This window comes from Parasteatoda tepidariorum, chromosome 10, assembly GCF_043381705.1.
Source record: "Parasteatoda tepidariorum isolate YZ-2023 chromosome 10, CAS_Ptep_4.0, whole genome shotgun sequence".
NCBI lineage: Eukaryota > Metazoa > Arthropoda > Arachnida > Araneae > Theridiidae > Parasteatoda > Parasteatoda tepidariorum.
The window spans coordinates 48,838,205-48,861,952 of record NC_092213.1 but is presented as its reverse complement, the minus strand read 5'-3'; the positions used below and the strand labels follow the sequence as shown (position 1 = coordinate 48,861,952).

Below are 23,748 nucleotides of genomic sequence, written 5' to 3'. Positions count from 1 at the left end.
ATATTATACCCAATTGTTTAAATAATTGTTTTAAATCGTTTGGGTTGCCTAGCAACCAGCCAGAGTTGCAGTTATTATATTTACAAAAGTTGGCAGACGATTTAAAACAAATCATTTAAACTAATTCTCCATTGATGTCGGAACACTAGCAAATATTTTACCTTGACCACAGTTGGGCTCAAAATTGGCTCGATATGGGTCCTATAAGAACATGCACCGAGGGTCCGATATTGGGATGTCTAGATTTTTTAACATTGGTCCTAGAATAACCTATATAGGGTCTACATTGGCCAATATAGAACCTACATTGGCTAAATAATGGATATAAAATATCGGATAAATCTGGCAATTCTATATACGACCGATATCGGAATATAAAGGCCCTTTTAACCCTTACTGAGCCAAGATTCATAACTATTGGCCCGATGAAGGCCCAAGTTATTTTGTTGCTAGGGGTTCTTCATTTAAATTCTTGCGTTAGACTTAGTTTTTTACAACTAAGTTTACTTTCATTTAACCTTGAATAAGCATTATCGTAAATTTCGTTTATTTAGAGCTGAGTGCAGCATAGCATACCATACCTCTTGTACCATTACCAAAAATTAAATAAAGAAAGAAAGAAAAAAACTATTAAGCTATTTTTTTTAAAACTACAAATCCGTTTTTCTCGAATGTTTGATAATAATATAATTGATTTTTAAGCAACGTCTTTCATTTAATGAAAAGTAAAAACTGGGGGGGAGGGGGAAGGGACTTTACTAATTGATTTTAATTAACTTAAAATAGGGACATAGATAGTTCCCCTCTCACTCAGTTCCAGTGAGTGCGATTTTAATTCTAATTATCACCATACTTATATCGTTTACGTTATTTCATTCTCATTAAATCTATAATATCCACATTATAAATTTCTGCAACTCCTTGATTTAAAGTAAGTTTTTTCAACTGATAGAACTGTATTAGTACTATACGGATATCGTTCCCAATTATGAAGACAAACATAAATTTGTGTAGATAGATTTCAATTTTGTTAGCATTATATAACAGAAATTTCGACAACCAATGAACTTCTAATTTTTCGCACTATATGTATATCGTTCGAATTTCATTATAGGAACCAACCAGAAATTTTTGCCACCAATAGATTTAAACTTTTTTTATCACTTTATTTATATCGTTCACATTATATAAACGAGCTTAAATTTCTGCTACAAATATATTTCAGACTTATTAGTCTCATTACAAATTTATTAAAACAAGAATTTAAAATAAATATAGTTACGATAATTTTTATAATTATAATTACGATAATAACAGGTAATTTGATTCAGATTATTTAAAATTCCCATGCACTAAAATCTGAATCCTTAAACGATTCAACCTAGGGTCACGGACAAGCTTGTATTTTTTTTTTGCGGTAAATATTTCTACTATGCGTCATTTTTTTAAGTCTTATTAATTGATTTGCGAATCTGAATGTCAAGATCTACAAGGAATTTCAGGGCAACGTAAACTCAAAATAGAATAGAAGGTTAAAACAAAGCTGATCACTTAACGAATGAAAATGTGTACCAATTAACCTTGTTCCACTTTTCGGCAGCAACAATTAGAAGACAGGATTCTTGAATGCTAATGAATTTTCACTATCGGCTATCTACACAGTTACGAGATTTTCTATATCTGTCATTATTTCAGAGCACTGAAATAGTTACTTAATAAATCTGTTTCTGCACAATAACTGAATTTTATTTTGCAATACTATCTTTTGTTGTAACCTTTTGAACGAAATTTTATTTAAAAAAAGAACTTTGTTTTAAACACACTTTATTCCAAAACAAAAGATAAGAATTGGACACTTGCAACTCGAGAAGAAATGAAGTGATTATGACTAACCATATAATTTAAATCAGATTTAATTGGATGCCTGAAAGCGACGTCACGCGGGTGTGTCAAACGAGTTGCCTCTGAATTGACAAATGCCACTATTTGCCTACGATGACGTCATTTGTAGGCATCAAATTGATATGAAAGTAATTTTTTTGCCTTTTAGCTTTATAAATCGTTTGCTATAGAGAATCGCTTTTCTTTTCTCAACTTTTATGATGATCAAAAAAGTGCCGCGAATTGAGCAATAATAGATGCAATCAAATGTCTTGCGTTAATTCTTGATTGTTTGCTTACAGTATAAAAAAAACTTAGTAGAAAAATATAAACGAATGATAATATGCTTGAATGATTTTTGAACAATTTTCAAAGCAACAAAATCGCAGGTATGGATATAGAGAAAGCGAGAATTTTATATTCTTTAAGCGGTAATATTTATTGTTCTACCTGGAATCGTAATTCGAAATCTAGCTTTTTAATGCCGCATAAATAATTAATTAAATTACTTAATTAAATTATCAATTTAAAACACAATGCAATTTTATTTCTTTACTTTGCAAGTTGTTTGAACGAGTTTTTTGTTAATTGGTTTAAAATGCCCTTTTGGAACATTTTTTCAAAGTTTTTTAAAATTGCTTTTTATTTAAACAAATTTTTAATTGAATGAATAAGATTAGAGTAATTAAGCTCAAAAATACCTGCTTTGGAACTGTAAATTTTGCAATACACACCAATCAAACAAAAAGTAATAACAATTTGTATTACAGAATGAAAGGACGATGATGAACTATTAGCCGAACAAGTTTGAGATTGTTTTCCTGTTTACTGACTATAATCCTTTTTTGTCTGCTAACGATTTTGATTTAAACGTAAAATATTCCCATAAAAACCGAATGTTTGGAGTTAAACTTCAATAGCAACTGAATTTCAACATATTTTCTAACACAACAGAAATAACTTTCAGCTTAAGATTTTTATATTATCTTGTGAGTTTTTTACTGTCAAATATCGCTTGAGCACGAATGATGACAAAATAATATCCATATGGATTTTTAATGTAGCTCAAAACAGATGTCGAAATATGGTGTTATCTGGTTTCTATGCAATCTCCAACAACGTCGCTTCCATAGTTGAACCCCTCTCTGATGACGTAAGGCGAAATACCACAACCTTCAATAGAATTATTAAATTTTTAGTCATCTTGAGTTCCGCCCGATGTCATAATACGATGATATGTAAACAGGTTTTTTAAAATTCAAAATTTTACCTGTTCAAAATTTTCCAAATTTAAAGAACGCCGTATAGGGGACGGTAAATGTTGAACAATTAGATAGTTCCCATGTTACCTTCTTTTTCTTTTCTACTTTTAAAAGGTGGTCATAATCAAAACAAAGTTAATGAAGAACGAAATTAATATATTAGGTCCGTACAAATTTAAAAAATAGAATCTTTAATTTAACACTTCGACACAGAATTTTTAATACACATATTTTTCATACTTTTTACAACATTTTGTATTAATTTAGATTAAAACAAGGGGGAAATGTTAAAATTTAAATAATTTATGGCTATGAAATACAGGTATCCCCAATGGCATAATTGTAGCGACACTGTCGCAGAACGCTACTTACTTCATGCAGAAAAATTTTTCTTTCGAAAGCCAAAAAATTTTACTTTTCCTTCCTACAGAAATTTACACGTAATATTTGCTTCATGCAATTAGATAGTAACTTTTAACGCGCCCAATTTACGTCAATAGTATCGTAAATCTATGTAATGTTTCGATTGTATTTTTGACAGTTATTGATATTGATTTTCACGTGGTTTTTTTTAAATACCCGATACAGTTCAAACAATATTGAAAATTTGAAACATGCACTTGAGCATTTACTTTTTAAGGAAATAATTGCATCGAATTTTAGGCATTTATTGCTATTGATTTCTCCATAGTTTTTAAATCCGATATTTGTATACGATATTATTTATTACAACAACCTGATCACGAAACGAAGCTCGCATTTGAGGAGTCCGATTCATGTGATTTCATCGTCAATCTTTTTTTTTCGGCAATTAACTACTACGGATTTCATGCTTTATATTATTTTTTATTGTAATGATTATTTACAAAATGCGAAGAAATAAATAAATTGTGCGTTGTCCCCCCCCCTCCCGAAAATGAAAGATCACCCATAATATTAGAATAAAAAATTATTACATGTTCAATTAAAAAAATATCAGTTTTTTTTTTCAAACATGGCGCTTTTGTTATTTTAAATTAGTAACATAAATGTTTGTTATTATTAAAAGTATCTTGCAGAAAGATGTTTGTGCTAGAGAGTTTTGTAGCAGATAGCTCGAAAAAATTATGCCGCAGGGCCGGTGTCTTTTTCTGGGTTTAACGTAAAATCTTCCTAACAATAATTTTTCAAATTTTCACTTATTTAGATCTAAGAGAAATAGATATTTATGATTGTAATTTCTTCACTTTACAATATCAATGATGCCACAAATACTTTCAATAACGATAATTATTGAATACAAAAATATTGTAATCAATACAGAGAAAGAAAAAAAAAATATTAAAATTTCGAGAGTATTATCAGCAAGGTTAATTATAGTATCGAATAATTATTGAATACGAAAATATTGTGATCAGTATCGAGAAGAAAAAAAAATTTAAATTTTGCGAGTATTATCAACAACGCTAATTACAATATCGAATAATTTCAATATCAATCATTTATATCAATAGTAATTATCCTTCAATAATCAATGAATGTTGGCAACAAAAATACTAATAACAATAAAACTAACGCCAATTAGTTGAATTAGAAAACATCAGGATACATTGCAAAATATAAATATTTTAGAACGATATATTGCGATCTTTTAAAAAATTCTTTAATATGAAGTTATTCTTAATATAATTTTGTTCTTATCGGACGATATTTTAGTTTATGACTGAGGAGGGATAGGGGCTATTTCAATCATTCCTTAAAAACAGGGTTTTACAAAAGTGCTAACATCGGCAACCACGAAAGAATTATTATTTTTTGGAGCCAAGAACAATTTATAGCAGCCAGATATTATGGAATAGTCCGACCGGCTGTATAGTGGTAAGGTAGCTGACTTCATGTCAGAAAGATCCCGGGTTCGTATCCCAGTCAGAGCACTGTTGTTCTTTCCTTCTTTTTTCTATGTACTTTCTGTCCTTCTTAAGGTGTGGGCAACGTTGACCCACTAATATGATGCTCCTGAAAAAGTGGTCAACATATCTGCCTTTTTAATATCCGAATGACGAATATCAATATATACGACTAGGTAATGGAAAAAAATATGTTATGGAATGGAAAATACCGAAAGATCTCTAGCTAATTTGAATAACAAAAAAGACAATTTAAATTTTGAATTTAATATTCACAAAAAATAAATAAAGTAGTTAGAGGTATTGTATATAATCTTAATGCACAGACAATTATACAAGTTATATCAGGAAAAAAAAAATTTTTTTTTCTTCGAAAGTACTCTTTTTAAATTAAATAAGACATAGGAGTGGGTAGAAAAACAAAAATTTTGAAAACAACTATCAACTCAAATCATGATTTAAAAAAAAGTGCGTGAAATTATTTTGTACAAAAAGAAAAAAAATTAAACTAATTTACATCTCTTTTAAAAATATATGTGTACATGCAGATAGTAGAACAAACTATTAAACTTTTACAGAATTGCACTATTGAAGAGAATAAAATAATAAAGTAAAACAATAAATTTATATAGAAATATTAAGATAAAATAAACATTTAACATAACATTTTCTCTCACTATTTATTCTATGAAAAAATTCATCGCAATTTTTAGTATTCGTCGGAATTTCAGCCCGAAAGTCAGAAATCTTATGTCTGTAAAATATTAGGACGCCAGCTACAATTTTCTAGGCGCCGTGACGACCAGAATTCGTAGACCTCTATTTAAAACTAGTAGTATTTCGTTTGAAAATTCTCACATTATGGTTGAAGAAATGACGATGACATTTAGAGACAGTTTAAAAAAAAAAATAGAAAAATCTCACCTTGAACGCGATGTTGACCACCGCCATATCCCTGACAAAATTTCAACATCACGGAGGATTTCTGCTTTTCGCTTCAATACAGAAGACGAGGAGTAGTAGTAGGCGGAGATGTAATCCGATGGCCAGCCATCAACGCAAGACCGCGAAAAAAGGAAATCAATCCAACCATGTGAGAACCAAAATCCCAGAGGTGGAAAACGAAGAGACAGCGTGCAGAAGTGAGAGCTGAAGAAATCGACGGAATGCGACGAACTGATAATAATATTCCGTAAACACATCACACGCGTGCACGACAAAAGGAAAAGAGAAGGGGAGGGGGTGGTTTTTCCAAGGACGACTTTCACCTGTCAGGTTGATCTACAATCGTAGAACAGAACCACCCTCGCATATCCAATCAGTCATCATATTAAGTGGTGTATTTAACTGATAGTTTCGTTAAGTCTTTTGATGTTTTGATACATTTGGAAGTAAAAATAATGTCTACCTCTTACTTGAAGAATCAATGAAAGTAGTTCAAGTTAATGGTTGTTTTGATATGTCTCTGAAATCATTAGAAAAATTAAGGAAAAGTTACTTCCAGACTGCTGTCCCCGTTCAAGTATATGTAATATTTATACTCTTCACATTGCCAAAGTAGACTCTGTCGTTATTACAGCTAGCTTTTTCATTGTGTTAGAAGTTTTGAATGTTTAAAATAGTTTTCACATTTTAAAAAAATCACGAATCATAGAGCTAAGTATTTATCTTGAATGATAAGAAATTTACTGTATTATTCCTTGTGTCAATGCTCCCTGAAGTTGGCGAATCCCTAAAAACTTGGCTGCTGTTTGGGGCCACTAATTTATCTTATAAAGATAGTTTTGGATTGGACAAAATGAAACAATTTAAAGGCACGAAAGCAAAATCTAATGACAATACATGCTTAATACAACTTTAACGCTACAAATTATATCTAAAATGAAAACTAAATAAAGAAGAAAATAAGCAAACAAAATAGGAAGAAGGATTACTTGGGCATATTAGGGAGGTATAACTCTCATTTAACTGAAGAAAATAAAATGCGAATAAAAAAATAATAATTTGGTATTTTATTCCAAAACACAAGATTAAAACTGAAAATTAGAAAACGATTTTATTTTGCTATTTTGTAATGGCGCTAATTATAAAAATCGTTTGTTAATAAAAAAATAAACATTATTAATGCATTCTAAATAAGAGATTTTAATAATAGTAATAGTTTTTTTTACGTAAAGAGGATCAAAAAAATTCCGTTTGTTATTAGTTATAAATAATTCCATATAAAACTTTATTTTATTGCTTCGATCTAAGATTTGCTTAAAAAACAATAATTTTTTTTCGGTCGTAACAGAAACAAAAAATCTACTTCCGTTTGTCTAATACACAAATTTATGCGTTCTTTGAACTGATAGTTGTCTCAAACAAAAAGAGGGCACCCTAATCAAGTCATTTCCGGTAATAATAATCTTTTTCAAAGGGAACTGCAACAATGTGAAATGAAAATGAAGGAAAAGAAACCATTTAATTAAATAAATGGTTTATTTAAACATAAAAAACATTTACGAATACAGTTGATTTAACAAACGAGAGTAATTTAGAGTCCATAAATCTGAAAATGTGTAATTTCAATCAAGTATATATGTAATAAAATATAATATAGAACTGTAGAAAAGTTTTTTCTTCAATAACTCTCTTTAAAAAATAATTTGAAAGTTCAAAGTCTTATTGAAATGAAATTTTAAAGAATTATTTCAAATAAAATTATAATTTTTTTAGTGAGAATTTTAAGTTTTATTTATTCAATTTTACGCATTGATAGAACTTAAATACTGTTAAATTTAATAATAAATTAATTTTTAATTTGCAAAAAAAAGAAAAACTGTTTTACCCTCTTTATGTCACTCTATGTAAGTCAACTAACTGGTTTAAATAGGGTTGATACTATTCTTAAAATATGAAGATACAAGGGTATCCGATAGGTTTCGATAATTTTTTTTTCTTCTAGAGGCTCAATAAAAATTTCAACTTTAAGTTTGGAAAACAGGGTCCTAAAATTATAAATTTAAAGAAAAGTTTAAAAAAAAATTCTACAATATTTTCCAAAATAAGGGCTAATTTAAGCTTAAAAACTCAAAATTTATCATGCTACGCTAACAGCTCTACAACAAATTGCAATGCATAATTTTTAAAAATTTTTGTTCTAGATTAATAATGTACCTGTATTTTAAACAAAAATCTTAAAAACATTTTTAAAAAAAGAACAAGATACATTATTTAGATAGAATTATAGATCGAATTTTTAAATAAAACTTGTAAGCATTTTTCTTAAAGTTTGATGAAAATAAATTCTAACTGAGACCTTATATAGCTAAGTTCAAAACAGCGATAACATTATTCAAGATCGGCATTCTAAATTTCAAAGAATTCTATTACAAACTTTTCTTGTAATGTGTGTTGGAGTAAAATTTTTTTCTCAAAATCAATGTTCTTGAGAAAATGCAAAAAAATTCTGAAATGTAAGAAAAGTCTAACAAAAAAATAGTAATAATAATTTTGTCTTAATATAAATTATTCAAATAAATTAGGATTAAATACTCAAAGCAAAACAAAAACCATTTTGGTTTCGTTTTCTTGAGTTGACTTCCGGTTTCCGTTTCGTCTGTCAGCACAAAAGAAAAAAATCTAACTTTATTTCTAAAAATCGGAGATAAAAATTTTAAAGATTGGAAAGCTAATGAACTGAAGTTTAAATATGGATTTAAAAAAAATTGAAGTTTTCGCTAAAATTGCCGAATTTCAAGCAGTTCGATACTTAATAGAATATGTATTATTCAATCCATAACCACTTTCCTCGTTAGTCGCCATTTGTAAACTTATTTCTATAAACCCAAGTTTGAAATAATCAGAAAAGTAAATTATTAATAACAAAAAATTGTGATAAAAGTATTTGCGTGTAGTAATTGTAGTTAAGTTATTTACAAAATTATTCTTGCAATTGTATTAACCTTATGCCACAACTAAAAAAAGAAGAAGGAAAAATATATCATAGATATTAAATAAAAATATTGATGCATAGTTTTATTAAAAGAGAATTCTTTTTCTGATTAGTACAAAACACTGAAAGATAATAATTTCTACATAAATGGGAGGATATATAATAGCTTGTTTTAAATAAATTAAAAATATTTTTGGTTTAGAAAAATTGTAAATTTTTTTCTTTCTGATTGGTACAAAATAATAAGAAATAATGAATTTCTTGACAAATATGATAGTGTAATAAATTAATCAAAATTAACGAACTGAAATTAGATGATAAAGAACACTGAGGATTTTTTTGTTTATAGCAATTTGAAATTCTAATTTTAATTTAATAAAAATTTAGTTCTAATATTTTCCCCATATATATATGTAAAAAAATATATATAATCTAGAATAAGTGAATCTATAATTAAAATTGAAAATTAAGCAAATGTTAAAAGTAAGAAAATCTAGCACATCAATCTGTCTTATATGAAAATTGAGATATCTGTAAATATGCAATTTAATAGTTTAAAAATATAAGTAATAAATATGACACATTTAAAGCTGTGTTCATGCATATTTACTATGCTTAAGTACAATAGATATATTTTTAATCCCTTAACCCAGGCTTGTGTCTTTAAAATACATAACTATCTCAAGATTACGCAATAATCAATCTTGCATGAAAAATATTTTTATCTTGCCCTATATATGCATTAGAGTTTCCTGCATAATCACAATACCATCTATTGTGATTTTTATCAAAAATAAAAGTCACAAAGCACATGATACGATTGTATTAAGTATTATGAAAATCGAAACTTAAAATAATAGTTTTTTATTTATTTAAATTTTTCAATATGATTGTCATATTCTTTTGTTTATATTTTTAAAGTTCAAACACTTTTCAGTTTAGAAACAATAAGGACAACCAGCAATTTCGCAAAAGAATTTTAATGCAGATTTTATCAAAATCATTGTTTAGTTTTCAAGCTTAATGGTCTTTAAAGATGCATTTGGTGAAGTCTACTATAAATGTCAAAATAATTTCACACATAGTAGTACAGGGCGCGATGACATCGACTAGTAAGTAGTAAATTGCTAATTTTTTTTATTTTTAAAAGCGCAGTAGCAAAAATTACTAGTAACGTCTAATAGGCATTAAGAAGCAAGGCGTTTTTTAAATCGAACTATGTATGGTGGCGGCTCAGAGGGGATAAAGCGCTCGACTCCCGAAAATGTGTCCTAGGTTCAAATCCCAGCCATGGCTGGTAGATACGAATTCCGCACCCGGCTGACACCGACCACAGTGGTAGACGGATCATGGTTTAGAGTCCCTTTGCTGTCAAGCTAACCGTGGGAGGTTTTCCTCTCCACGCAAATGCCAGTTGATTCCATCAAAAAGTTCTCCAAGGAGGCAAATTACTCCGAAATACATGATCTAGGAGCCCTTGTCTTCTGAATTGGGTTCAAAATTACAAGGTTACGGAGTTGAACATTGATAGTCGTTAACTCAAAACTGGGTCAGCTGTTCAATGACGGCTATAATAAAACAATAACGTCAAGTGGTCTGGATTTTTGATAATTTCTTTCAAGTGATTTTTTAAATTCCGATATTTTTAATAAGACGTTATTATGTCAAGTAATTTAGTTATCAAAGTTAGGCAAAGTTATCACTTTTTGCCGCTCTCGATTCCATCGTTAATCCTCATCCTTTTCCGATCAGTTTTTCCCGATAGCTATTAATCGTTTTTTCAGAGATCACCATAAGAATTTTCAAATTCAATATTTTTAATACGATAATATTGCGATTCTCGAAGTTCGAATTTGAGTAATCACTTCTTGATGCGTATGATTCACGGCTATTTCTCCATTAGTTCACACGTCGTTTCCTGATTGTTTTCTCAGCAGTTATATTAGCTATATATCGTTTTTTTCCGGCATTTTTACATGGTCATACGAATTCCGCGATTTTTATATAATGCTATTATGACACGTGAACTTCAAATCTGAGGAATAACTTTTTGATGAACTCACTTCGCGACGATTCCTTCTTAAATCCCCCTTGTTTTACGATCTTATTCTTTTGGGGGAAAGGGGGAGTTATTTATCGTTTCTTCGGCCGTTTTAACACGGTTTATTAAATTTTGATTCTTTTAATACGATATTTCGAAGCAAGAATTTTGAATTTGAGCAAACGCCCATTGACGTGCTTCATTCGCGACAATTTTATCGCTTATCTACGTCATTTTCCTACTATTTTCTTGGCAATTATTTTTCGTTCTTATGGTCTTCTTAACATACTTTTGCAAATAACGATATTTTTAACATACGATATTTATAACAATCATGAATTTCAAATTTGACTAATCGCTTTTTGTGAATCTTTACTCGCGACTATGCCGCAGTAAATCAATGTCATTTTCAAATCGCTTTTTCATGAGTAACTAGAATTAGTTAATTTACTTCCGGCCAGGTTTACTTTTCACATCGTTTCTAAAATCTAAATGCTTTAAATACGATATTATTATTACACACTTATTCGGAATAACGCATTTGAATATTTAAACTTTCATACGAGCATAAATATCATCATATTATATTTACCTTTCAGGGATCGTTTTATTGCGATAAGTCACATAGCAATTATTATTTGAATTTTCTGAATAACAAAATGCTTCGTGATATCACTTTAAAAAATGCTTGCATAAACCCTGATTTTGCTAGTCCTATTGTTTAGCTTTAGCAAATTTTGCTGCTGATTTAAAAAAAAATGGAATCATGCCCTGAGATTTAGATAAGCTGTGGCAAGTCTAAATAAAACAGAGCCAAATATTTTCCATAACCAACATTATCAATCATTTAACAGTTTAAAATTTTAATAAATTTTTATCGTTGTTGCTTTCGTTCCCACTTGATTAAACCAAATCTGTACTTTGAAACAATGAAGAACCAAAATTGAAATGCAACTGGCTCGTTCAGCCTGTTAAGGTATGGTCAGGATTGGTTAAGAGTCAAGTTGCATTTTGAGCAAAAGAGGATTAGTTTTAAGACCCTGCAAATGCAGTAACTAAATTTTTTTTCTTCGTATATGAACAAAATAAGTACACCGGCAGCACTTCAAACTAAATTTGAAAGAACAAAATCAATACAAAATCCAAAATATGTTAAAACCACTGTTTAATAAAATTCTCACTGATTTCCAAAATCAAATTTTAAAAGACCTGTTTTAAAGATGAAAATAAAAAAGTTATGCTCACTCTTATCTGAATACTTTGAAATCTCTTAATTGAAAGAAGTGGAGTAATAAATAGATAATCAGGGGTCTGTCCAGGGCAAATTTACTGCCGTTTAGCGGTACTTTCACAAATTCAATTTATAGAAAAACGGTTGTTTCACAAAATACTTTTAACATATTTTCAAAAAATATTTAAATATTTTTGAAAATATTTTTTTATTTCACCTTATTTTTGTGTTGATTTTTTAACATTATTTTTCACAAATTATGTCTAAATTTTCCCAAAATAGGTACCTCTCAAAAAACCCTAGACAGAACTCTGATAATGTAAGTCACATAGATATGTATAGTAATGTTGTTGTCATTGCATATCTCCGTTGTTTAACAATGCTAAATCAGGTCTGTGAAATCTGTTGCTCTAAGAAAGTCTAATACTATAATTGGGTTTGTGAAAAGATCTTGTCTGGAAAGCCCCAGACAATCTAATATATATTCAAGGGTGGTCTGATGGTCAGCACACTTAACACAGGGTGGGAAAACAAAAAACTTTTTTTTCTACTAGAATAAGACAGAGATCTCAAATGTCTACGGACAAGTCTGGTGATGTCCGCCGGGTACCGCCTACAAAACTTGAGTGATAAAGCATCCCAGGGAACCTTCCCTGGTACCATTGGTGAACAGGCAGGATGGTCCAAAAAGCATTTCTAGCCTTTGAGAACAGCTCCAAATAAGTTAATGAATCAGGTGTGTCCAACGGATTAGTCTTTAGTCAAAATATCTACTGTCTCATTACCATGTATAATGTGTAGTAATAGATAGTCATAGATAGCAAAGTCCAGTTTGCCACCCATGAACATGGGGTTAATAAATTGTACACACTTGTTTGAAAAATTAAGAGGACAGAGTTAAAGAAGAATGTAACAGGGAAGAGGATAGAAAAGGAATTGAAATGAAAATTGATAATATTTTGAGGAAAATTATACTCATCATCTTTCAATGACAATGATCATCATTCACTAATTAATTTTATCAGTTAAAACATAATTTAATTAGATAAACCATCATATAACTATAGAACATCGATTCTGTTAGACATTTTACACAAAAAAAAAAATGAAGTAATACAATCTACATCAATGTATGTTGAGGAGGATGCATTTTTACTTACATTTTGATGGCGAACAAAATACCTAAATGGGGTGTTAAAGATAAACTTGAAATTCGAATTTATCCTTCACACTCAAAGTAATATTGAAGTTATAAATATTTTTATAAACTTCTAAACTATTTGAATCTTTAAAGTCTAACTCAGGTAAAGATAATTCGACAATGTTAAGAATTTTCAATGTAAAAAATGCAGCTCAGGTTCAATCAAAACATCAAATGTAAATTAAAACAGTTTCTATTAAATGAAATAGCATCTTAATTCAGAGCTCTCCCTAGGAATAAAAAAGGGCAGGGTGCCTCTTTGCAGAAAAGGGCATTTTAAGTTTTAAAAGGACACTTACTTGTCACTGTTACAATTTATAAAAATGTCTAATATTATATAATAACTGAATTTGATCCTCAATTCTTTAATTACCCTCTTATACTATTTTAGGTGCATAGTTCACAGTAACTCTCACTCATTTTCAAAATAACTGAAAAATTTGAAAAAATAAATAATAAAATTATATAAAATAATAGTATAAATTTTCTGCAAAAAAATGAACTAAAAAAAAAGGATTAATTGATAAGCAACTTGAAAGCTGTTTCTATATTTTAAACTGAATATTATGAGAAAATAAACATTTAAAGGATTTTCAAATAAAAGGTATTTACTAAAAAAAAAATTTTAAAAAATTGTAAAATTTAAAATCATTAAAAAATACATTATTATAATCCCTGTGTCAAATAAAAGATGTAAATATTTCGTGGGTTGAATATCATGCAAACTTTAATTATATAATTAGGCAACATAAGACTTACTAAAATGATGGAATGAAATTAAAAATTAAAGTTAAATAATTATGAATAACTAATTAAAACAGAAGTGAACATTTTCATTAAAACAGGTAGTTAAGAAAAACTTTTCCTCAAAAAGTAAAATAAAAAGGCAGTGTTTTTAAGGTATGGCAACTTATTTACAAAAAGGGCAAGGAGGATGTATTTATAGAGATCAAAGGACCCTTCTAAAAACATTTAGGAAGAACAACATTGTTTAGTTTAAAAAAATTTTGATATTTAAAAAAAATATTGTAAGTCAGTTCATAACTGTATTTGTAATGTATAACTTTAAAAGTTTTTTTTCCCTAAGAGTTGATTTGCTAGTTTATAAAATCAGGCAGTTTATGAAATCAAGAATTTTTGAAAATGAGTGATTCCCCTCCCCCCGCGACAACCGAGTTTCAATCGCTTTAAAATTTATGAATTCCTTTCATGATTATAAATAAAATAAACAAAAACAATAAAATATCTCAATTTCAATATGCATCATATTGTATACGCTATTGTAATACAGTTAAACTTATCCAAACCAAAACTTCCAATATGTCTTAACTTGCACAGAGTTCGTAGTTCTCCTGATATTCATGAGGAAAAATATTTTGTCCTTACTTGTTTTTAAATTTTGTCCTGATATTTCTGATTTTTGTGTATCTACACAACTTCATATTTTCTACGAATAGAAACGCAAAGATTATTTTAAGAAATCAAAAGATTTCTGTTTTCAATTTTCTTCCATCTGATTTTAAAAACAGTTGATTTCAATCAACAATACAACAATTATATCATAGAATTCTTGAATGGTGATCCATTAAATTATTTTCTAACCAAATTGTTAAGCAGCATATTTACTGTGTTTTCATTTGAAGATTATTTAAACCCTACAATCTACATCAAAATTATTTGATTAAAATCTTGAATTTAATTTCAAATTTAGATGTAAAGAAATATTGTCTAATTGATACTGGTTATTTATTATTATCCTCGGGCCGGTCAAAGGTTGACTCAACCTTTCATTCCTTCAGTGGGTCGATAAATGAGTACCAAACATGCTTGGGAACTAAACACTGGGGGTTCCGCGTTCGGTTGACCACCTGACCGGAACATCTGCACCCCAGAACCCAAGAAAACTGAGATGGGCACAGTTGGCCCTGGCCCTCTATGGGCTGTTGCGCCACTGAGTTTAGTTTTATTTATTATTATTTAATGCAAAGGTACTAGAAATTTTTTTTAATATTTCAAGCTATTAAAAAATTTTGTTCACTGCTTCATTAATAAAATTGTACTGAAAACTGTTAAAAACTTTCTCTTAAGAAAAACAAAGTAATTTTGAAACTAAAAATGGCACATTTTGCATAAAAATAATATATAAAACTTGTCTTTATTATACTTTAGTAGAGCAAGTTATAAATTTTTTACTTTGTCTTTTTTTAAAAATTAGTCTGGTATGTGCCTAATGTTCCAAAAAATGTATGATTTTTGTTTTAAAAAAATTTTGATCTTGATTTCTTCTTTGGCCCACTATGAAGCCTTTAGCATGCAACAGAAATCATCACATAGTTTTAAAACTAGCACTTGAAATTATTGAAGTTGTCATAAATTTCCTTAACTTTAACTTCACCAAGCACGTCATTTCTGTAAATAAAAACAGTATTTATAAACAAAAGCATAAATAAAATTTACCTTTGGTTGAGCTAACGATGCTAAAGTATTCTGATTTTCTTCTTTTTCCAGGGTATGGATCTGATGATGAACGAACAACTCGTTTTGGGGAAGCTTTAGAGTATCGATCTCTACTCAACAGTGGCAAAGTATTTCTGAATTGGGATTCATTTAGAGGTTTGGGGGAACTGTAAATGAAGGAAATGAAAATTAGCATTTCTTAAAATTACACAATATAATTGAAAAATTAGCAATATTAAAAATTTAACATGGTTCCCACTTAATTTCAGCAAAAAAAGTCTGTGACTTTTTCAGGTATTTCAGGAAAATTTTGAAGTAAATTCAGACCATATTTAATTTAAACAAGGCAATTTTACATCAGAAAACTCAGATTTTTCTTTTATTTGTGATGTATAATATTAGATTTTGTGAGCAAAAAAAAAATCATTGGATGAGAATAGAAGCATGGAAAAGTTTCACTAAAATGTGCAATTTTCATAACAAATAATTGTAATAGATGTTAGAATTATTTAACTCAAATGCTAATAACTGATTACTGTTATTGACAATTCTAAGACTGCTTATTTCCTAAGTATGATGTAAGAATTTTCTAGGATTTTGTTATCAGGATTTGAATTTTCTAGGATCGAGTCAAAATAAAATTCCCTGACAGTTAAAAGTTTTTCCTGTTCTCCGTGACCTGTGGCATCCGTGTTTTAAGTAATATAAACATACTACCCATGCAAATAGTTAAAAAAAGTTTTTAATTTATATCAAAATAATGTCTATGGAATATAATAAATCACGTCTATGAGCTGTCACAGTTTATTTATATCTAAACTAAACTCAGTGACGCGACAGCCCATAGAAGACCAAGACCTACTGAGCCCATCTCAGTTTCTTTGACCTTGGGTTCTGGAGTGCAGGAGCAGATGTTCCAGTTGGGTGGTCAGCCAAATGCGGACCTCCAGTGCTTAGTCCCCAAGCATGCTTGGTACTCATACTACGCATGCAACTCATACTACTCAACATGAAACTCATACTCGCATGCAACTCATACTACTCACTACTCAGACTACACAACTCATATCGACCCACTGAAGGGATGAAAGGCTGAGTAAACCTTGCCTGGCACGAGGATAGAACCTAGGACCTGTGGCATGAGAGCACTACCACTCTGCTGCCGGGCGTTTTGTTATATCAATTCAACTAAAGAAATTGTTTTAAGTTTTTGTGATGAATATTTTTTTCTCTTTTCTTTTTTAAATTTCAGAAGGAGGCTCCATCCCGCATTCATTCAGCTCACCAACTATGGTAATTGCATTTCATTCAACAATTTATTTTCTTACAAGTTAATCGAAAAAAGAAAATTTCTTTTTTATAAAATTATAACATAATAAATAGATACTTTGATTTGAAAAATTATCAAATATACTTTAAAAAAATTTAAACTTATTAATTTATAGTTAGAAACATAAAATGTGTGTCTTATTATTGAACTTCAAGAAATGTAAGGCAAAGTTGAACAACCAAACACAGTGGAAGAATTTATGACTTTTTTTTAATAGCGAGATATGTTTTAAATATAATACTTATAAATACATAAAAGTCTTGAATTAAAAATCTTTGTATTTAGAGTTTTGTGTGATAAACAGCAAATGTCACCCAGCATCATTATTGTGGTTAAAAAGTTAATTACAATTAAATATCTCAATGCATGTTTATGTATTCACGTTAAAAGATAAAATACTTTAGGACAATGTACTAAACATTTGTTTTAGTAGCAAACTTGAATTTGCAAAATATATTCTATAAACCTTTAATGTTAATTTTCCTTCAAAAAAAAATTCTTAACTGTTTTAAATAAAATTGAAAATTTTATTTCATGATATTCATATTTTAACACAAATAGGGAATAAGATAATAGAAGAGACAATTATTATTGTCCCTTAACCCTTTAAGGCAAATGGGACACCGATGTCCCTTTTATATTTTTCTGATGCAAAATATATTTTGGAATTTTTAATTAAAGAAAACAATCTAATAATTACTAAAAAAAAATCTGATTATTAAATTACTAAAATGTAAAATTCAAAAAAAGATGCTTGTGAATATTTTTTTTCATTCATATTCAAAACGTTATCAATAACTGATTTTGTAAATTGATGAATTTTCAAGATGAAGAACTGTTTCTTTTATACCTACATAATTACCAATAAGTGCAAATTTCAAGATGAAGAACTGTTTCTTTTATATCTAAATAATTACCAATAAGTGCAAATTTGAAAAATTATTGTTTGGAAGTGAGCCGTGATTGCCTTTAATATAGAAAAAGATACCATAGTTTAATGGTATTTCATAACCATAAATTATGAAAATGCTACATATTTTATTTTATTTTATAATCGTTGACAGCCGACCCAATTTTGGGTTTAGAACTACCAATGTTCAACTCCGTAGCCTTGTAACTTTGTACCTAATCCAAAAGAAAAGGGAACTTCTGGATCAAGTATTTGGAGAAATTTACATTCGTAGAGGACTTTTTGATGGAACTAATCCGCATTTGCATTACATGGTAAGGATAGCCACAAAAACCTCCAACAGTTAGCCTGACAGCAAGCGGACTCTAACCCATGATCCGTCTACCACTGAGGATATTTATGTCAGCATCAGTCGGTGCAAGCCGAATGCGGAACTTATATCTACCAGTCATTTCTGGGATTCGAACCCGGTTTACCTCATTGGAAGGCGAACGCGCTATCCCCTGAGCCCCAACGGCTAAAAATTATATTTTCGCTTATACTTTTGACCTAAATTAATACAAAAACAATTAAAAAAAGTGTGAAAAATATGTTTAATAAAAATTATGCACCAAATGGTTTTATTGTCTCAGTATCTCCCTATACAGACATTATCTGCACAAGAAGTTTTAATTAGTAAATATCAGCAATGTACCCTACAAGTAAAATTATAATTTTTAAATCTTTTAATGCACTGATTACCTCAACAGATATAAGAACTGCATACATTTCAAAATCAAAGTTATTATAATAATTTCACACTATCATGAGCATACACCAAATTATTAATAAAAGAAAAAGTATATTTAATCACAAACTTCAGAGCACAGGACACTTTAAAAATTTTTTTTCCTTTTGACATTTTACTCAAATAATAAATTTGGATCAGCTATTTTCATTTTGGAGTTTTCCAAATATGACTTAATAACTTATCAACAATATTTAATAAAAAAAATTTCAAAAAGATACTCAAAGGAACTTTTATTAAAATATTTTAAAATATCAAAAGGATTTTTATTTTAACTACAAAATTTAGACCAACCAAAAAATTTATAATAAATTTTGATGTTTCAATAAACGCAACTTGTTTTCAAGAATAAACTAAAAGCAGGTTGGATCACAAAATGTTTATTTAATCATGAAAAATTTAATAAAACTTGCTTAAAAGAGTATATTCTTTGATGCTTAAAAAATAGTTACTCTTTAATTATTGGCATATTTGATACTAAATTGCAACTAAAATACAGTCAAACCTCGATATCTCGAACTTGAAGGGAGAGGAGAAAAAATTCGAGATACCGAAAATTCGAATTATCGAAAATCGCATGTTATCGATGGTAGAATAAAGAAAAATGCTCTTTACATAACTTATTTACACTTTTTACACTTTCATTTAAAAAAAGATTCAATTGTTGTTTGCTTAAGAGATGTGTAAGAAAGTTTGTCTGCAGCACTTTCTAAGTGGACTATAGCTTTAAATGTCTCCTCTGACATATTTGGCTGCCTCTCAAATAAACCTCCTTACAGTGTCCACTGCAGAAAGTGCTTGTGCTTTGGGTGGTAAATCTTGGGTGGAAAGTGCTTTGGGTGGTAAATCTTCGATTTCCTCATCCTCTTCTTCTGATAGTTCACAAGAAGCTTACGTTTGAGCAATGATATCATTGTCATGCTACTGACCACACACTGTTACTGCATCATCTACGTTTACAAAGTTATAAAATTCCAAGTCATCAAGTGTCATGAGTCCAGTCAATCTGTCCCGATCATTTTCGGTGTAATTTTCAGCAGAATTAACGATATTGATTATTTGACTACTTTCGTGATCTTTAATGAATCCAGCCTTCTTGAAGCCATTCATTATCATAGAGAGAGAGACACATCATTCCATGCCACTGACTTCCTTATGTCCATTTTTTTTTAAAAAGTTTATCATTATGAGAATTGGTTTTCTATTCTTAAAATTTTTTATTTTTTTTTTTTTAATACTTTTTTATTTTCAGAAAAAAAAATCTACACTATTTATGGAGAAAAAAATTCAAGTTATCGAGGGATAAGAAAAAAAAAAATTCGTGAAATCAAGTTTTTTTTAGCATTTAGTGTATAGGAAATCTGAAGGGAATTTTTTCTTCTTCGAGATATCGAAAAATTCGTGAAATCGAGGTTCGACTGTATTACAAAACAAAATGCTTAAAATAAATCTTCAAAAAAAGAAAAACAGAAAAAAGAAATTAACTCTACCTGTTTACTGTTTTCTCATTCAATAGACAATTTTCATGAGAGTCATAAAGATCACAAACCATTTCCTTTTCGGTTTCAATTTTTGAACAATCACATAAATGATCTTCCTCTAAATCTACAAATAAATACATAAAAATGTGGTGAAAAATTTCATAACATAAATCATAACCATTACTAAAATAAAAATAAAAACTTACCTTCTGAAAATATTTCAGACGCTTTAGAAACTGATCTTAACTTCAAGAAAAATTTATGATGAGCCATTGACATACTAAACAAATACTGACTCCTATAACAAAAGATAAAAATTTTAAGTATGAAAATCAAAAACATATTCAAATAGAAATGATAAACAAAGTGACTAAATCTTACCTGGATAATTCTGCAGTGTAAAACTTATAGATAACATGTTTACCAAAATGATTTTCATTACTTGGAGCAATGCAAAAATATTTCTTAGAAAATGATATTCGTTTAATATTTTGCCACGAGTAAGTTTGTGTGACAGTCCTTTTACCAGATATGTTGTCATACACATCTATTCCAATTGGTCTTATTCCTAGCCAAACAGCTGATGACAGATTTCTTTTATCCTACAAAGATGTAAAAAATAAATTAATTAATTAAAAAAAAAAAAGAAAAACAATTTTGGTGACTGGCATGTTATGACTATACAGGATCTTTCCTTAAGACCTTAATGTATATATTTAAAATCCTTATTTTTTTTTATTTTTAATAACCGTTGTTGAACAGCCGACCCAGTTTTATGTGTTTGCGACTACTAATGTTCAACTCCGCAGCCTTGTAATTTTGAACCCAATCCAGAAGACAAGGGAGCTCCTGGATCGAGTATTGAGAGAAATTTGCCTTCGTGGAGGACTTTTTGATGAAGCTAATCTGCATTTGCGTTACATGGAAAGGAAGACCATGAGAACCTCCCATGGTATTTTCACAACATAATGTAATTATTTATACGGATAATAATTGAGGGTTCTAAAACTTTACTGGCTATAACATGAAATAAGCGACCAGATAAGTTCCACAATTTAAGTTGTTAATTTGAAACTAAAACACAGTTAAATGTGAGTTACTTACTCACACTTGAAGTCACAAGCTAAATTTGTAGTAAGTGTGAAATAAAAAAGGTAAACAACTTATATGTCTTTTCACGCATTTGGTTTGTTTTCAATATATTTTCTAAAAGTAAACACAGCAAATAGTATTTCTTTGAGCAGAGTTTCATGACTTTAATTTTAAATATTTTTTCTCTATTTTTTGTAAAATTGAGACTATATTAAAGTAATTGAGAGAAAAAAATTAAGTTGTCAAGTTTTTTAACATTTGACATTGTTTTAATGTTATTTTTGTAATGTTTAGTAACATTTGGAGCAATGGAAATTTAAAAAGAATTTTTCTTCTTCTTTGAGGCATTGAAAAGATAGAAGATCTAGATTCGTACTACACTTTGTAAGTATTTATCAAAACACTAGATTAAAATTTCAGGGTTTTGAAATTAGTGAAATCAGTTAGAAATACCACAGATGAATTAGTAATGGTATCTGAAAAATTAAATTAACACCAAGCAAATTAAAGAAGAGAAAAATAATATAAATAAGTGAAAATACTTTAGTTTCTATTAAAAAAAATTAAAACATAGAGTGATCTAAAACCAATCTAAATGCCTGGCCAAAGTTTACAATTCGATCAAGAGCATTGAGTTAAGACTTGTTTTACCAGATTATAATGCTAAAAATAACATGAATGTTGATTAGGTAAGCTTAAGCATATATTTTTATTATAAATTTATATTTTGAGGCAAAATAAAGCATATGATATAAAAAAAAATAAAGCACTAATGATATATGGGAATATATAAGAATAATAGCTGGAAAGAAGTTTATAAATATGAAAAATCAAATTCATTTTCTATAAACAATAAATCAAAAAGCTATGAATACCTGATAAACTTTATAAAAATGACTGCCATACTCAGGAGACTTCATATAAGCCTAAAAAAGATATAAAAATTTTTCATTATATTGAATTTTTTTTAAAATTTCCATCTAAATAGCAAAAAAAATTCATCTAAATAGCAAGTTTTTATAGAAGATAGAACAAGAAATTTAATAAAAATTGATATTTTTAAAGGTCAAGTATGTCAGCATCCATTTATTATCTTAATTAAAACTAGAAGCAAAATATGAAGAGAGGACTTTTATTGAAAAAGATAAGCATTCACTTTTCAGCTTTTATGAATATCAAACTCATTTGAATTTGATTCTAAAAAAATCTGGTTTCCTTCCTTAACCGAGGTTTCCTAGGTTAAGGAATTCTCAGTAATAACAATTTTTATACAAATATAAATGATATTGTAAAGACTTTTTTTTGTACCATTTCTAATGAGCAATAGTTTAAACTAAATATTTCACTTATAGTAAAATTGAAATTTTAGTAAAAATTAATTTACAAAATTACTTAATATAAATAATTTTAATAAAGAAATTTTAACATAAGGAGACTAAGCACAATGTAAAACATAACGACCAACTGATATGGAATTTCCATAGTATCAGAAAAGATTTTTTTTAGTGATAGCAAAGGTAATGTATTAATATATTAATAAACTGGTATCTAAAATTCTTTTGCTCATCTCTACATACAGGGATGAGATTAGCCAAAAGGCAAAAAAGCTGAATTTCCACGATAGTAAATTTTACGCAAGCGCAATCCTTTAATAATAAAATCCAGACAGTTTAAGGTAATAAATAATGTGTTGACATGCAATTGTGTACTAATCTATTATTATATAAATGATTACATTGATACTTAACATTTAGTGAAAATAAAAATTACCAATTGAAAAAATAAAGCTGGAAATTATATTTTTCCTCAGTTCACATAAGAGACAATTATTACTTGAAAAACTACCTGGTTTAGCAAATTAAAACTACTGAGAATATACATTAATATTTCATTTCTTTTAATAAATACTGTTATGTGATTTATAGCAAATATATCAGTAATATTACTTTTTAAATTATATTGGGAAAAAAAACTTTAACAATGGACCGAATCATTATGTTAATATTATAGTCTAATCTAACTAGAGCCCTTTGAAACATATCAATAACAGTGAAGTAGAAATATATAGTAACTCCTTTACATACAAAAATTGCTATTTTAGTTTGAAAAATTACATGACAATCAGTAACTATTTAGATAATTGTTTTTTATTTGATAAGAATTTTGCCTTTTATAGCATAAATAACAGCAATTATAAATAAAATTTTGATGATGAGTTAATTAACTCTTTTTCCAACCAAATAATATTAATA

General features: G+C 28.6%; 1 protein-coding gene across 1 annotated transcript in view; it reads right to left on the bottom strand.

The window, feature by feature from the left end:
* Positions 1 to 23,748, bottom strand: part of LOC107447617 (tyrosine-protein phosphatase non-receptor type 13) — a gene marked incomplete in the record, with an annotated part of 126,626 nt that overhangs the window by 72,583 nt on the left and 30,295 nt on the right. The window contains 5 exon segments of the mRNA XM_071186957.1: positions 15,897 to 16,063; positions 20,414 to 20,528; positions 20,611 to 20,702; positions 20,786 to 21,006; positions 22,372 to 22,422. Of these exon segments, the coding sequence (XP_071043058.1) occupies positions 15,897 to 16,063; positions 20,414 to 20,528; positions 20,611 to 20,702; positions 20,786 to 21,006; positions 22,372 to 22,422 (646 nt within the window).